General features: G+C 35.9%; 1 protein-coding gene across 1 annotated transcript in view; it reads left to right on the plus strand.

Moving 5' to 3' along the window:
• The first annotated feature begins 3218 nt into the window (after positions 1-3218).
• The window catches only part of LOC114350458 (uncharacterized), a 39584-nt gene continuing 26004 nt past the window's right edge, over positions 3219-16798 (plus strand). Inside the window, exons 1-2 of the mRNA XM_028301279.1 lie at positions 3219-3496; positions 7337-7451. Coding sequence (XP_028157080.1) covers positions 7369-7451 — 83 coding nt within the window. The 5' untranslated portion in view covers positions 3219-3496; positions 7337-7368. The remainder of the gene's footprint in view (positions 3497-7336; positions 7452-16798) is intronic.

Here is a 16798-nt window from a genome sequence, read left to right on the forward strand (position 1 = left end):
ACTGAATAAGTGACTTTATTTAATTCTGCCACAACTCACTGCAAAACATTGCTTCAAAATACTTGTACTAAGAAAGTCAATAAGTGACTTTATTTAATTCTGCCACAACTCAATCCGAAACATAGCTTCAAAAAACTCGTACAATTGTGTTTTTGATTTATTTCATTTTTGTAATATTACTTTAAATGTTACTTTTAATTTCAATGTTCATTACTCAGATGTTGAATCTGGATAGTTACCTTCATCATCATCATCATTTCAGCCATATAGGACGTCCACTGCCGAACATAGGCCTCCCCCAATGATTTCCAATATGACCGGCTGGTAGCGGTCTGCATCCAGTGCTTTCCTGCTACCTTTATGAAGTCCACGTTGTGCTTTCCGGTACGTGCCCTCTACTCCAGAACCTTGCTGCCCCATCGTCTCTCAGTTCTGCGTACTATGTGCCCTGTCTCTTGTACAGAAAAACTGAGCATAGCCCTCTTCAAAGTACGCTGTGCAACTTTGAGCTTATTTATAAGGCCTATAGTAAGAGGCCACTTTTCCGAGTTGTCATCAGTGGTAACACATACAGATTGTAGATTTTCGTCTTTAGGCACTGAGATATTTTGAACGAAAGGATGTTGTGTAGTTTCCCGAATGCTGCCCAGCCGAGTTGGATTCGACCTCTTTCTACCTAGCTGAAACGTTTGTCCGAGGTAGACATACTAGTCAACAATCTCGAGATTCAAGCTCCTAACCGAAACTGGGTAGGGCGCAACACAGACATTCGACAAAAGCTTCGTTTTTCCATGTTGTTCACCCGAAGGCCTACCTTTTGGGAGATTAAGGTCTTCGAACATTGTGCGCACAATATCGTCGGCAAACCGAAGGGAAATGATGCACTCGTAGTTGATGTTTGTGCCGAATCCTTTCTATTCAAGGAGTTTGAAATCGTCTTCCAATGCAGCGGTGAATAGTTTCGGAGATCCGGAGATATAACATCTCCCTCATGCCTCGCTGCAGAGGAATCGCCCTCGTACTCCACTCCTGTACTCGGACCAAAATGGTGGCGTTTCTGTACAAGCACTTCAGCACCTCGATATGTACCAATACTTTTTAGAAACCGCCTTGTTCGGGAGGCTATAAGTCATCGAATCTACGCGCGAGATCATTCGTGATAACTTTCGAAAACAGCTTGTAAACATGACTCAGAAGCGAGATGGGTCAGTAATTCTTCAGCAAGGTTTTATCCCCTTTCTTGAAGAAGAGTACCACCACGCTTCTGTTCCATGCCTCTGGCGTTGTTCCCTGGATTAAGACGAAGTTAAATAGTCTCTGAAGGACTTGACTTCAATGTTCAGAAGCTCCGAGGTTATCCCGTCATGACCCGGTACCTTTTTGTTCTTTAGGTGTTTGAGAGCCATCCTAATCTCGTATAGGCTGATAATGCTGATATCCACAATATCTTCGTCGAGGTATATAGCTGTCCATAAAACTTTTCAATCTCACCAGTCTTCGCAGTCTTCAGCTTCGTCAGCTAGCTTCGCCCATTAGAGTTGTCTTTTGCGAACACTTTGCGAGCCTTGGTTCCGCTCTATCACCTCTTTAATACTATTTGTATTAAAGTTGCGAACATCATGTCGCAAGGACTTCCATATCTGTCTATTGAGCTGCCGATGTGCCTTAGCGTCAACGGAGATCTGCAGTGACATTGAACGTCGTTCTACCATGACGTTGAGGGTAAAGGATCCCTATGGATACCCAGGGAGAGTTTCCTATTACAGTTTTATTGTTTTTGGATTATTTTAATTTTGATATTCATTTTGATGTTGGTTCTTTCAATTTAATTTCAATGTAAAGGAATCTGATGTTGATGGTTACCATACCAATTTGTTAAACATTTATAAGTATTAAATAAGTAGGTATATTCTAGTATTATTTAACAATTTTACAGATTTTGACTAAAATCGCATTAACAAAACAAATAAAATAAAATTAATAAATCAACATTTAGGTCAATAAAAGTGTGGCAAAATTAAACAAGTGTACTTATTCAATGGAAATATTCGTTTTTGTAATACCTTGGTTAAGGCAAAACTAAATAAGTGACATACAAAAACTAAATAACTGCAACTTAGTTGTAAAATACGGTTGTGGCAAAACTAAATAATTACATTTTTATTTTTTTTATTTAAAATAATGCAAAGTAACATCATCGAAGAATATTGAATTAATGAAGGTAAATTTGCTGTATAAAATATCAAAAGACCGACGGTAAAATATTTTTACCCTTAAAAGTTATCGCCATTTTTAACGAAAAAAAACACAAAAACGTGAATATCTCGCAACTTTGGTTTTGTCAGTTATTTAATTCTGCCACGACGGTGACGATATGTAAGTGTCAAAAGTCAAGGCCACCCCCCCCACCCCCTTCTAATGTACGTTCCGTTTCACACATAACTCACAGACATAAAAACAATTAAAAAAAAGTTTGAGGTGTGATATTTTGGAAAGAAATAATTTAAATTATAGGAATAACAAATACAATAAAAAATACAATGAATGGTTGGCTACTAGAGTACTTTGTGGATTGACGCGGCATTTATGAAAGTTCAATTTCGATTGTAGATTGATCTAATGCTTGCCTACAGCCTACTCTTTACTTAAAATATAGGTGCCACTTGTGTGAACACTATAATTTTAAAGAGTAAATTCCAAGCAAGGTACCTATACATAACATACACCTTGGTCCATGCTTGTAACATAATACTATTCAATAAACAGAGAGCATTGCTACTCAACGCGATCAAATTCCATTGTTTTGATTGTAACAATTTGACAACAATGATTTCATTCGTGGATTTACAAAACAACATTAGCTTTGCGGTCCTATAACTAGACTAATGCTACTGTTACAAAGGTGGTTTGTAGCTATCCAGTTGGATATCCAGTTGCACTGATAACTTGGTCTAGTGATAGTACATATGGGGACATAATAGAACAGTTTCTGAGTAGACGAATTTCGACCTTAGCTCATTGTTATACAGGTTGTTGAGGCAGCAAATGAAATTTGTAAACATGTGATAAAGTATTCAGCTATACAAGGTTACACGTGTAGTTAACTCGATATATTTTGAACTTTAAAGACAATACAATATGAGCTAACTAAGTTTTAGCCAAAGCGAATCGGTAAACTTGTGAAGAAACTACGTAATCGGAAAATAGTATGGCGGGAAACCGCGTCGCAGATGGTTGCGTGCCACAGACAATAAAAAATCTGTTTTAAAAAGTTTCACTGAACAAAAAAGTTTTAAAACGATTTATGATATTCGCGGAAATACAAGACGATTTGTAGTTTATGAATTCAGTTTTTTTGTGTAATGTTCTGTGATCGTTTGTAGTTGTCACGAATTTTTCTTATTACATAAATACGAGCCCAGTGTCTATTTTACTATAATCTAATAATATGGTGGAGGCTGAATGGATTTGGTGCTTGCGTCGTAGAGTTGTGACGGTAAAAAAGATTTTTTTATTTTGTCATTTTAAAAGTATTTAAATTGATTTCCGTTTTGGTACATTAGGTTTATTTCTTATTTATTTTATTTTAGACAGGTTCTATATTACGAAACAAAATTATCACTAAATAAAAATATTACACAGTATTATANCCTCATTTTAAAAGTATTTTAATTGATTTCCGTTTTGGTACAAGACTATAAATTTCATTAGGTTTATTTCTTATTTATTTTATTTTAGACGGGTTCTATATTACGAAACAAAATTATCACTAAATAAAAATATTACACAGTATTATAATTTTTTAAATTAATACAATAATATCAGTTTTAGTAATATAACAGTACCTATTATTGATTTTTTAAATCATTTGAATTATAGCGATACCTAAACCTAACTGAAAATGTTGACTTACCTATTACTAAATTTATATAAATAAGTCAGTTTACAAAGTAGGCCATCTACTATTAAACCCAGGCGAAACCAAAGCGCATCTCTAGTATTATAAGATTTTTTGTTTATTTAGAATTTTTTTGATTTCCGGCCTTTAAAGGATGAATTTACACGATATTAAAGGTTCTTTCAACATAAAAACTAGATTTTCCGGTCCTATACGTTTATTTTAGAAACTGATGTTATTTTATTATTTACACAACTGATTTCAAATAGGCAAGGCCTAGTGGTTCGCGTTCTATCTATTACAAACGTCGTGGGTTCGATCTCCGCACGATCATCATCATCATCATTTCAGCCACAGGACGACCACTGCTGAACATAGGCCTCCCCCAATGAATTCCACATCGCACGGTTGGTAGCAGCCTGCATCCAGCACCTTCCGGTACGTGGCCTCCACTCCAGAACCTTGCTGCCTCATCGGTCGTCAGTTCTGCGTAGTGTGCCCTGTCCATTGCCACTTCAGCTTGCTAATCCGTCAGGCTATGTCAGCGACTTTAGTTCGTTTACGGATCTCCTCATTTCAAAGAAACATCGCCCGATATGTGTACGAGTATATAAGTGCATGAAGATTGTTTTGAATTGGTCTGGTTGTTTTCTATGTACCTACCTAGACTGGCCTAGTACTCATATCATTGTCCCCGAGCAGTAAGTCGAAAATATAATGGGACGTGTTTAAGTTCTTTAAAGCAAAGTTACTGAAATTCACGAAAAAAGAATTAACTGAATTCTTTAGAAATTAACCCGTAAAAACAACGGTAGGTACTATTATAAAAAAAAACAATCAGGAATCGCGTTTGACTGCTTGAAAAAGTACAGCAATTGATTGAATGTCAAATCAATAGGGAATCGGTCAATTGAGATACTTTTTAGGAGTTGTGAAGAAAACGTAATAGATCTGTAGTTATGTTGCATGTAAAAATATTTTCCAAAGTCAACTGAGGTTATTTATTTGTAATAAATACAGCATATAAACGTAAATGAGTCAGATTATCATACTACATAATTGTATGCCAACTAAGCGAAACAATTTGTGTAAATACCTACCTCATGTTGCAATAAATAAAACTTTAATTTAATTGAAAGTAGTTTTTATGACTTTATTTAATTTGTGAAGAGACCGCGCAGAGTTATTTTTTTAATTACTAGCTTTATCTTAGTGAATTTCGGTCTGCTATAGCCTATAAGATGTTACTCAGAAATAATATGTAGCATGCTAGTTAATAGAAAAAGAATTTTCTTAATCGATCAAGTACTTATTGTAGTAGTTAGTGAGTTTATTCGTTGCAAACATACAAAAATACAAATCTGCTTCATAATATTACTTATAACTCATGATGTGTGAAATCTAGTGCCCTATTGAGAAAGCACTCGAAGTAAACAATTACTAATCAAATAAACACACTAGTTGTCAGACGACATTTCCTTTAAAGAACAATAGAATGTGTTACAAACAATAAATACCGCGTAAGAATCAATCGACGGATGGTGGTGGAATCAAAATATTCTTCTTTTCTTGTTCATTTGGTTGTTTGACTGTCGTTACGCAATGCGGTTACGGGAATATTCCCACCTCTCGTTCTCACCGCTGCAACTGTATAGCCAGGATCTAGCTTGACCGTCAATAACCCAACCAGTGAAGGCCAAGTTTGTCCCGGGAGAAAGTTAAACTGTCATTGGACCCGCAACGAAATTTTGGTGTAATATGCGGACTTTCACACAGTTCAATATCTTTTAAAAAATTATAGAACTTTCCTAGGCAGTTGCCTACTGTCCAATCTAAACAAGTTCTGCCCCTGTAAAATCAAAATCAAAAATATTTTATTCAATTTAGACCACTGGTGGCATTTATGAACGTCAAAATATAGTAAATAAAAAAAAGGTAGGCTCTTATGGGGCACTTTACATGTCTCCTTATCTTTTGGGCCCTACCAGCGCTACGAGACAAACAAATGGGAACTGCTGTAGCCCGGGGTCCCTGTATTTGATAAGGCTGATACGCCGATAGCTACGCGCGCTATGCCTCTGGGTTTATGAAAAGTAAGCTTGAGACGTATTAGGATCATAGCAAACTTATCAACTCTAAAAGGGATCAACACCGTATCACCTTTCGCGAGCTGTCATCGCCTTTCGCGCGCTGTCAACCGCGAGGAGAGGCGTTTACGTTACGATGAGAAAAATATACGTTGCAGTTTGCAGTACCTACCTATGGAGTTTAAAGAATATTGACCGCCTCTAGTTGATACAGTTAAATGATTCCTTTCAAGAGTTGATAGTGTGCTACCTTTAGTGCCCTTTACGTCGGCACAAATTATACAATCCAAAATCCAACTTCACCTACAATTCAATTAAACTGTAATTTATATTAGCGAACAGACAATGTTACTCATAATTTCAAATAGCCGTTAGGTCATGGCCTTGCCGACATTTGGCAAGCGTCGAATGGTAATCGGTCCGCTTAGCAACACGGCATGAATGAAAACGAACCAATTGACACTCGTTTGAACGTAATAATACGAAATGGGAGCTGGTACTGTTCACAATCATTCTTTGAAGTGACTAATAAAAAGAAGACTTAAAATAAATCATTGGCTCATTTGCTGTACAAAAATATCATAAGTCTTCACTGCTAGAGCACGACAGTCAATTATTTGCCAAAGGAAAATGGATGATTTGGCTTACACTTCCCATGCTGGCCAGAAGGGTTGGGGAGGCCTGAAGTTCGCATATTTTTGCCATAATTGTGCCTCTTACGATTTCCATGTGTTGAGTAGGGGTGGCCCTATTCTACACTTCTACACCTACCCAAACTTATTTATTAACTACTAAATTTTGCACGCGGCTTCATCCGCGTGAAATTTAGTCTGTCACAGATCGTCATAAATTATAGCCTATATGTTATTCTGGGTTATATAACCAATAATACTGTAAAATTTCATCAAAATCCGTTCAGTAGTTTTTGCGTGAAAGAGTAACAAACATCCAGACATCCTAACTTTCGCATTTATAGAAGTATTCGATTTTATTAATTAGATTTTTATAAGTCAATTGAAAGACTACGCTCATCATAACGTTTTGACAGCTCAAAAAAGTATCTCAATTGACTAGGGGTGTTATGTAGTACATTCCCGTTTACTATAATTACTACGTTGCATACTTTATTAAAGAACCTACTAAATGCTATAAATGTGCGTGGAAAATGCGTTTTGACATCTCATAAATAAACGGTAAACCCGTTTATCGCTGTATCTATTTCGAACCGCATTTTTATAGAAAGGGCCTGACTGACCCACATTTCCTAAATCTTATCAACTCGATAAAAAGTTAAGTAAATAAGTTACTGCAGTTTAAAATCTAGTTACAACCTCGGCTCGTGTCTTTACAGACGGCTGGCTGACATAATTGACGGTTGACAAGATGGCGACTTCCGGTGACGTCACTATAGCGCAGGATGGCGGTCAGGGGAATGTCAAAGCGCATCCGTACTTGGTGGCTTTAGTGTGAGTATTTTATGCATTTAATTATAATTGTAGATTTACTATGCCCATTACCTTCATCATCATCATTTCAGCCATATGACGTCCACTGCTGAACATAGGCCTCCCCCAATGATTTTCATTATTTCCCGGTTGATAGCGGCCTGCATCCAGCGCCTTTTTACTACATTTATGAGGTTGTCGGTCCACCTTGTACCTAGAACTTTTCATAAATAGAAACGCCGTAGTTAGCCTTTATTTTAGTTCGAACCCAGTTTTCAGCGTGTTTTTAAGGCCTAAAAATAACCTAAGTTTTGTCCTACACTCCCCACGCTGGCCAGACGGATTTAGGAGTCTTGCCCTTCGCTTTCTAGGAGATTTTGGAAATAAAACTATCAAGAATGTTACTTTCTATAGTTCCCCTGATATTTAAATCTGTCCCTTAGTCGCCTCTTACGACACCCACGGGAAGAGTGGGTGTTGCCCTACTTTTATGGCTGGATTGCGCCATCTTATTAGAATTTTATCTTTAACAAACGTCAAAAATCTGTCAAAATCCATACAAAAAACACCGGTTAAGGTTATAGTTACGGTTAAAGTAAGATGTTGGAACTCTACCTTAATCTACTTTGAAAGAACTTAACTACCTTAGATACAACTAAAATAGTAAGACATGTAACTCATTAATAAACGTCGCGTTAAGACCTCACTATTTTAGTTGAAATGGAACGCGAAAGTTTAAAATCTTATAGATACAGTACCCAATCTGTACTTAAGCACAAATAACTAAGGCTGGGTTGCACCACACCACCTAACTTTGACAGCAACTATAACATTAACCGGTGCTTTTGTATACAATTTGACACTTTTAACGTTTGTTTAAGTTAAAGTAAGATGGTACAACCCAGCCTTAGACTTACTGGTAGCTAGCAGTGTTATCTCACAGGAAATAAAGTTTTAAACGTTAATGTCATGTGTGTTTAAAATAAGTAAGTAGCTGTACATTATCAGTTAATAGTCCGTAATCATCAAGATAAATGCGAAAGTAACTGTCTGCTTGTAATTGAACCAATTTAGATTAAGAACATAAATAAATACCTATTTAGTTTTAGATCCAGGGAAAAAATTGCATAGTTTTTATCCCGGTTTTAAAAAGAGATACCTACTCTATAATCTGTGGTAATGCGCGCGAAAAAGTATTTTTGTGACAGTCCGAAATACACACGAGCAAAAGCGCGCGAAAAAGTTAGTAGGTACTTAAACAATAAAGTGGTAATTTATAAACGTGATTTATAATAAAACAACTCAATTACGGAGGTTAATATGTAATTATAATTTATTAATTGCAGATGTGCACGCGTGACTCACCAATGTCACACATTATCTAACTCAGTTCAACGACCCGCCATCTTGGATATTCGCCAAGTAGGAAAATNAAGGAGGGACCTACTTATGCGATTTGTCGTGAAACTGATCAACGAAGTACTGTCCTGCCTCGATGGCCTCTTGGGATGAAATGGCCGAGTGTAACGGTGCAGTGCATTACATTCTAAGTTCTTCCGTTTCGTAACTACAATGGTCGAAATGAAGACCCAGGGAAATTATACTTTTGACTCGGACAAGAACTTAACTTCACTTTATTTCCTTCCTTTAAGTATTTAACATTTAAAGTTTTTATTTTCCGATAGCCAAACGTTTCTCAAATATGAAGAGAGTGTTGTTAGAATGAAATAACGCTTCAATTTGTTATAATGTGCCTTCATTTTGGCAAACAACAGTAATGGACATAGCAAGGAAATTAGAAAAACGACTTTTGATTAAGTTTTTCTACGGTATTATTGGTAGTTTCTGCTATTGTAATGGCAAAAACAAATAAAACTTTTGATGAACTTTCCCATAAAAATAGTTTTATACATATAGATATAAAAAAACATGTGTTCGCCTGCCTGGACACAGAAAATGTACTGTTTTGGCGAAATACCCTTTCAGCGTGTTTTTAAGCCCTAAAAATAACCTAAGTTTTGTCCTACACTCCCCACGCTGACCAGACGGATTTAGGAGTCTTGCCCTTCGCTTTCTAGGAGATTTTGGAAATAAAACTATCAAGAATGTTACTTTCTCTAGGGCCCCTGATATTTAAATCTGTCCCTTAGTCGCCTCTTACGACACCCACGGGAAGAGTGGGTGTTGCCCTACATACGCTGGATTGCGCAATCTTATCATAATTTTTATCTTTAACAAACGTCAAAAGTCTGTCAAAATCCATACAAATGCACCGGTTATGGTTATAGTTACGGTTAAAGTAAGATGTTGGAACTCAACCTTATTCTACATTGAAAGAACTTTGGTTAACTACCTTATGGTACAACTAAAATAGTAAGACACGGGTCTTAACACGACGTCTGCTTGTAACCACGGCTGCAGCATCGCAGCCGAAACGTCAAGCCGTGAGTACATAATGTAACTCATTAATAAACGTCGCGTTAATACTCAATACTCAATACTCAATATGTTTATTGCTTCCTTAAGTAGGTACATTTAGGTGTTACATATATTTCGAGATCATTAAGTTAAGACCCGTGTCTTACTATTTTAGTTGAAATGGAACGCGAAAGTTTAAAATCTTATAGATATACAGTACCCAATCTGTACTTAAGCACAAATAACTAGGTAAGGCTGGGTTGCACCACCTAACTTTGACCGTAACTATAACATTAACCGGTGCTTTTGTATGGAATTTGACAGACTTAACGTTTGTTTAAGTTAAAGTAAGAATGGTACAACCCAGCCTTAGACTTGTGCTTAGAGTAGGCGCACACCGTTGATTTTTCGTCGGCCGATAGTTTAGTCGGGCTGTTGATCAGTATGGGCATGTATCATGTGGGAGTGCGCCCACTACATCGATTCGATTTTGCCGATTCTTCATACAATTTGAAATCGGGCACAACTATCGGCCAACTAAAAATCAACGGTGTGCGCCTACTCTTAGACTTACTGGTAGCTAGCAGTGTTATCTCACAGGAAATAAAGTTTTAAACGTTAATGTCATGTGTGTTTAAAATAAGTAAGTAGCTGTACATTATCAGTTAATAGTCCGTAATCATCAAGATAAATGCGAAAGTAACTGTCTGCTTGTAATTGAACCAATTATCGCATTGGGGTAACCTGTAATGTTAGAGCTAAGATTGTTATTAAATAAATAAATAAATTTAGATTAAAATCAACATAATTAAATACCTACTTAGTTTTAGAATTTAGACCTAGGGAAAAAATAGGATAGTTTTTATCCCGGTTTTAAAAAGAGACATACCTACTCTATAATCTGTGGGACATGCGCGCGAAAAAGTATTTCTGTGACAGTCGGAAATACACACGAGCAAAAGCGCGCGAAAAAGTTTAACCAATAAAGTGGTAATCTAAAACGTGATTTATAATAAAACAACTCAATTACAGAGTTTAATACATAATTATAATTATTAATTGCAGATGTGCACGCGTGACTCACCAATGTCACACATTATCTAACTCAGTTCAACGACCGGCATCTTGGATATTCGCCAAGTAGGAAAATGCACACGTGCTGATAAAATTAAATAAATACGCGCCAAAATAAATTAAATTGTTACACTAACTTTTGCCCGGGGTTTTGTCTGCGTAGAATTCAGTGTGTCACACTACAGAAAAGGCATTTTTTAGAGTTCCGTACCTAAAGAGTAAAGTCTGGCCAGCGTGGGGAGTGTAGGACAAATCCTCCATTTGCCTCTGGTCAATTAGAGAGGGTCTTGCTCCTGCACTGGAAACATAATTAAATGACCTGATGATGACTTTAAATTTTCTTATGTAACGTATTTAAGGAGCTAAAAATATTATTTTGGGCGTAAACAGCGATTAACTAATCTATATGGGTCATTCCACAANTCCATCCATCATAAGCTTAATCCTAACGATAAAATATCATGATTGAACCTTGTCTTAATCCCACCATTCAATCCCACTGCTGCAACTCTTGTGTAGCCAGGATCTACAGCTTGACCGCCAATAACCCAACCAGTGAAGGTCAAGTTCGTCCCGATGGAAAGAACTGTCACTATTTTATGGACATTGCAACAAAAATGGGAAATTAACCTGGAAATGGGGCAATTTAAAGTTGCAACTTTGCAAGATTTGACGAATACACCAGAAATATGAAAGTAAATAAAAGCTTGTAAAAATAAAAAATCTGACTGCGGAAAAAATGACTGAATTTTTAGCAGTCAGGCTGTATTGAATTGATTTTTAACCGACTTCAAAAAAAGAGGAGGTGCTCTATTCGGTTGTTTTTTAATCAGTTATTTTTTAAACTTTTATTTAAAGTAGGTTTAATGGATGTTATTATTTTTTACTATTATTATTATTGAGCGAGTCTTCAGCTAAACCTAATCACCATTTACAGCTACTTATATGGATACATATACACACATGTATAGTACCTTCGTAACTAGATTACAACNTTCCACAAAAATATGTCAACTCTTAGTCCGCGCCACATTTCACATGGAATATTTGTTAATATTTTATTCCAAAATTGTTAAATAACAGCTCGCAATGTGTTTTATTCATCACCCATTTATATTTTTTAAAACTATTTTTAAAACATCTTAAATTCCTTTTCAATGACCCAAAACGTCATTCCCTAGACATGTCCGCACTCCAAAAGTTTGTGTTTTGGAACCCATTTTTAAAGAAACATCAATTTGATCCTTTGTTTTAATTAACGAATAATCTATTTAAATGTATATTACACCAAATTTTATTAATATTTTGCGGTTTCAATAAACAATTATTTGATTTTCTGTACTTGAAAAAGAGTCCACAGCTTTTAGCGTCATTCCCTCGCCACGCACTGGTTTTATAATTTTACGGTACAATATGTATCTATAGTGAATGACATTTAGTTGAGTTTAAAGTACGATACGAAGTTATCCTCAGACCATACTGGCTTTGCGGCAGCCGTTTTTTGAATTAGTGCAAACGTGCCAGTTGTTGCGGAAACATGTGTTAATCCAGTCACTTCGTCAGTCCCTAGTTGAGTAGCTTTATTGATTACAATAGGAATTTGTATATAATTTAATAGTATTTACGTGTGGTTTTTCGGCTATTTTCGGCACATCGTATTAAGCATCTTACATTATAAAGTTAATCTGCATTTGTGTTAAGTTTTACTCCAAATCGTCAGTCCCTAGACGTCAGGCCCTAGCTTTAAACGGCGCTAGGGACTAAGTTATTAGTTACGGAATGACGTTTTTTATGTAGTGATAATAACAAAACAACTACATGAAGTATATTAACTTATCTATAAATGTTAAGGTTATAAGTTTTATACTTTATTGAAAGTCATATAGGAGTAATGTAGTATGAAAAAATTGAAAATTATAATTTCTCCTAAAATAAAGCATAAAGTGACTGGCCCTTTTAGACATAACATAATTAATAAATAAACTTTAATTTACACTAATAAAGTATTCAAAAGCATCTTAAAAAAGTTTGGGACAAAATGACGTCCAAAATATACAGATTTTCATGGAATGACCCATATGGGTCAAATCCATCCATCATAAGCTTAATCCTAACGATAAAATATCATGATTGAACCTTGTCTTAATCCCACCTCTCAATCCCACTGCTGCACCTTCTGTGTAGCCAGGATCTACAGCTTGACCGCCAATAACCCAACCAGTGAAGGTCAAGTTCGTCCCGATGGAAAGAACTGTCATTAGACCACTATTTTTTGACATTGCAACAAAGATAATTTAAAAAATCCGCCTGCTGAAAAAATATTTGAATCCAATTAATTTTTGAGCAGTCGGGATGCATTGACTTGATTTTTAACCGACTTCAAAAAAGGAGGAGGTTTTCTATTCGGTTGTTTTTTAATCTTATTTTCGAAACTTTTATTTTAAGTAGGTATGTTTAATGGATGTTATTATTTTTTACTATTATTATTATTGAGCGAGTCTTCTGCTAAACCTAATCACCATTTACAGCTACTTATATGAATACATATACACACATGTATAGTACCTTCGTAACTAGATAATGTCCAAGGAGATAAGACTCAATTTGCTCAATTACAACTGATAACAGTTACTGATAACGTTATTGGGGCACGATGTATTATCATTTACAAATGTTTTGGTGGGAAACTATGAATGAATTCTGCATTAAAATAAAAAAATAAACATTCATCATCATCATCATTCAGCCACAGGACGTCCACTGCTGAACATTAGGCTTCTTCCAATGATTTTCACATCGCCCGGTTGGTACTGGAATGCGCCATTAAAACAAACGAAATTATTCATTTATTTTAATTGCAAGCAGGCTTTTAAAAAGCACGCTTACACGTCCCAGCATTAACCCTACCACTGCTTCGGGACAATAAATGGGCCAGTGCTGAGAAGAAGCAGCGCAAGAAAGTCAACATATTTTTTTAAAGAATTAAATTATAAATTAAATATTATTTATTCAAAAATAAAAGCGTGTCCGCGAGATAAAAAGTATCTACCTAAATAAACAAGTTATTGAGTAACTAAATAGGTAATATCAATCGGTCATTATGGAAAGCATTGGGGGAGGCCTATGTTCAGCAGTGGACGTCCTATGGCTGTAACGATGGATTCCTAATATTCCCTTAGATAAGTAGGTAATATTTTATTACTTGACTAGGTTAATTAATAAAACTAGGTATCAATAATAATACTTGAGTTTGCTTTGTCCAGCTGTAAGGCTGTAAGGTCGAATCTAAGTACCCTTTTAATGAATAATGCAGTTAAACAGCTATTTAAATATCTTTAATTAGTAGTGCGGTACAAAACCTAGTTACATAGATTTATCGATATTAAATTTTTATGAAAATAATATTTCGATAAAAAAAATCGGAATTCCTGGTGAATCCTTTATACTTTATTTATTTATTTAGTTATTTATTTATTAGGGATATCAACAGCTTACAGATTTCAATGTTTATGTAACATTAAACACTTAACACTAAAGCCAATAACAGATTGATGATTAAAACTGATGTCTGTCTCCTTGTGATTGTGAAACTTACTGTCGTCATTTCTCTGTATGACTCTTGGGCCATAGGCAGAAGAACACAGGTTGGCGAGGCCCATGTTCGCATTGTTGCCCTTAATCTCATCTTAAGATACCTACTTATCCACGGGAAGAGGACTTTACTAGAATCAGATGGCCAAGAAGTCCTGTTTATTAAAAACTAACCCATATGCTCAGAACTAGTTTTTTTCTTTCTCTTTCTTTTCTTGACGATGAGTTTCTGTTCACAAAATCGACCGTTTTCCAGAACCTGTGAACTAAGAACGATCTACTGGGCATTTTAGACAACAGCGAAATATCTTCAAAATGGTAATAAATAAAAAAAAATTCACCATAACAGAAATATGTATGTACACAGTGTTCTACCGACTTGTACAGTAGGTACAAACAGTGGCGGCGTAAGGCGTGGGCGACGTGGGCCACCGCCTACGGCCTCGCGGTACAAGGGGCCTCGCGCATCAAAAATTTGAAAAAATGTATACAAGGTGGAGATGACAATATCACAATACGACAATAAATGCGAACATTCACTTGATAATGATTACTAACATTAGCATTTAAGCGCTCTCTGAAAAACATCAATCTTTTAAACTGCGATCTCCAACCCGCCTGCCAAGCGTGGAGATTATGGCAAAACCCTCCACTATAGTGGAGGAGGCTCATAGTCCAGCAGTGGACTGTAAAGGGCTGTTGATGATGATGATGATGATTAGCATTTAAGGTGTGTTTACTAACCACACTATGAACTATGAGTTGTTCGAAATAAAAACTTTTTATTTTTATTTTATTTTATTTTTATTGACTAAGTATTTAATATAAATTCTTGATAGCTAAACAATGTACCTAGTTAAAAATAAAAATATATTTTTTTCCAAACAAATTCAGTCATAATCAGACACAAAATTAAGCAACAACACGGTTTTAAGTGACGAACACTATTCTTTGGCGCAATATTCCTTTAAAAATAATCACTGAATCAAGAAATCAGAAACTGTCAATGATCATAGACCATTGACCCGTTTTTTTTTATTATTTCATAAAATCCGTCTTCAGGTCGCCACAAAACAAGGCCTCGCGAAATCTGTCTTGCCCACATCAAATTTAGGTCTTGCCCCGCCACTGGGTACAAATAGACTGGCATGCCCCTGTCCTCTAAACTAGGATAGGTCCTGTATCTTAGAGAACAGTGTAATGTTAGCGGTTCACATGACTATCGATAACAGCGAAACATCGACGTTGTCCCCTCACTACAAAGTGTAGCAACAGTTGCTTATCAACACGTGCCGACCTCTGACCTATTAGTAGATTAATGTTAACAGCATTCATGCCCGATGTATGACGAATTGCACAAAAATTTGACGTTTACCCCACTGTGCGTCTAAAAGGAGGGTCGTGTTTCAAAAATTTGACGTTTTACCTGACTGCGCGACCTAAAAGAGGGTAATGTTTCAAAAAATTTGAAGTTTTAACCGACTGTACGACCTAAAGTCGGGTCAAGGTTTCAAAAATTTGACGTTTAACCCGACTGTACTTTCAAAAATTAGGATAATATTTTAAAAATTTGACGTTTACTTACCTGACTGTGAGACCTAAATGGAGGGTAATGTTTAATTTTTCAACAAATTCATAATGTCCCTCCCTACTCTCTTCTAAATGCCGTTCAGGGTCCATGTTCTAGTTTTTTAATTGATTTAAATGGAAGCCTTGGTTAAGGAAGTTTAAGACATGCGCACCTGTCTAAACTAATTTTATAAATCTTTTTAGGGTTCCGCAGTCCTGACAAGGATCCTGACCCTTATAGTTTTGATATGTCTGTCTGTCTGTCTGGAAACCTTGTGGGAAATCCAAAAACCACTAATTTTATGAGACATGAAAAAATTGATTGTTTATTTGATAGATTGAAATCTATGTATAACTTCGTAAGGAAGTAAAGTTTAATCTTATCTTATCTCACAATGTTTCAAACGCTCTAAAACTGGTCATGAACTATTAGAAACCTTGAAGGTACACTGGCAAGCCCTTTGGGCTTTGCCTTGTCTTACATAACTTCATATAGAGAAGTTCACCTCCGTAAGGCCCTTCACTTTGAATAATGATTGTTTTTCTCATTTTAACCGACTTGAAAAAGGAGGAGGTGCAATTATATTATTTTTTATCAATAACAGGGTGTCTGATAACTTTATAAATATAGTCGGCAGTTTGGTGTAGTGGTTCGGAACGGACTACTATTCCGAGAGGTCCCAGATTCGATTCTCGGCCGGGCAGAATTTGAATTA

This window comes from Ostrinia furnacalis, unplaced genomic scaffold (genome assembly GCF_004193835.3).
Source record: "Ostrinia furnacalis isolate ACB-3 unplaced genomic scaffold, ASM419383v2 OfSCF0900, whole genome shotgun sequence".
Taxonomy (NCBI): domain Eukaryota; kingdom Metazoa; phylum Arthropoda; class Insecta; order Lepidoptera; family Crambidae; genus Ostrinia; species Ostrinia furnacalis.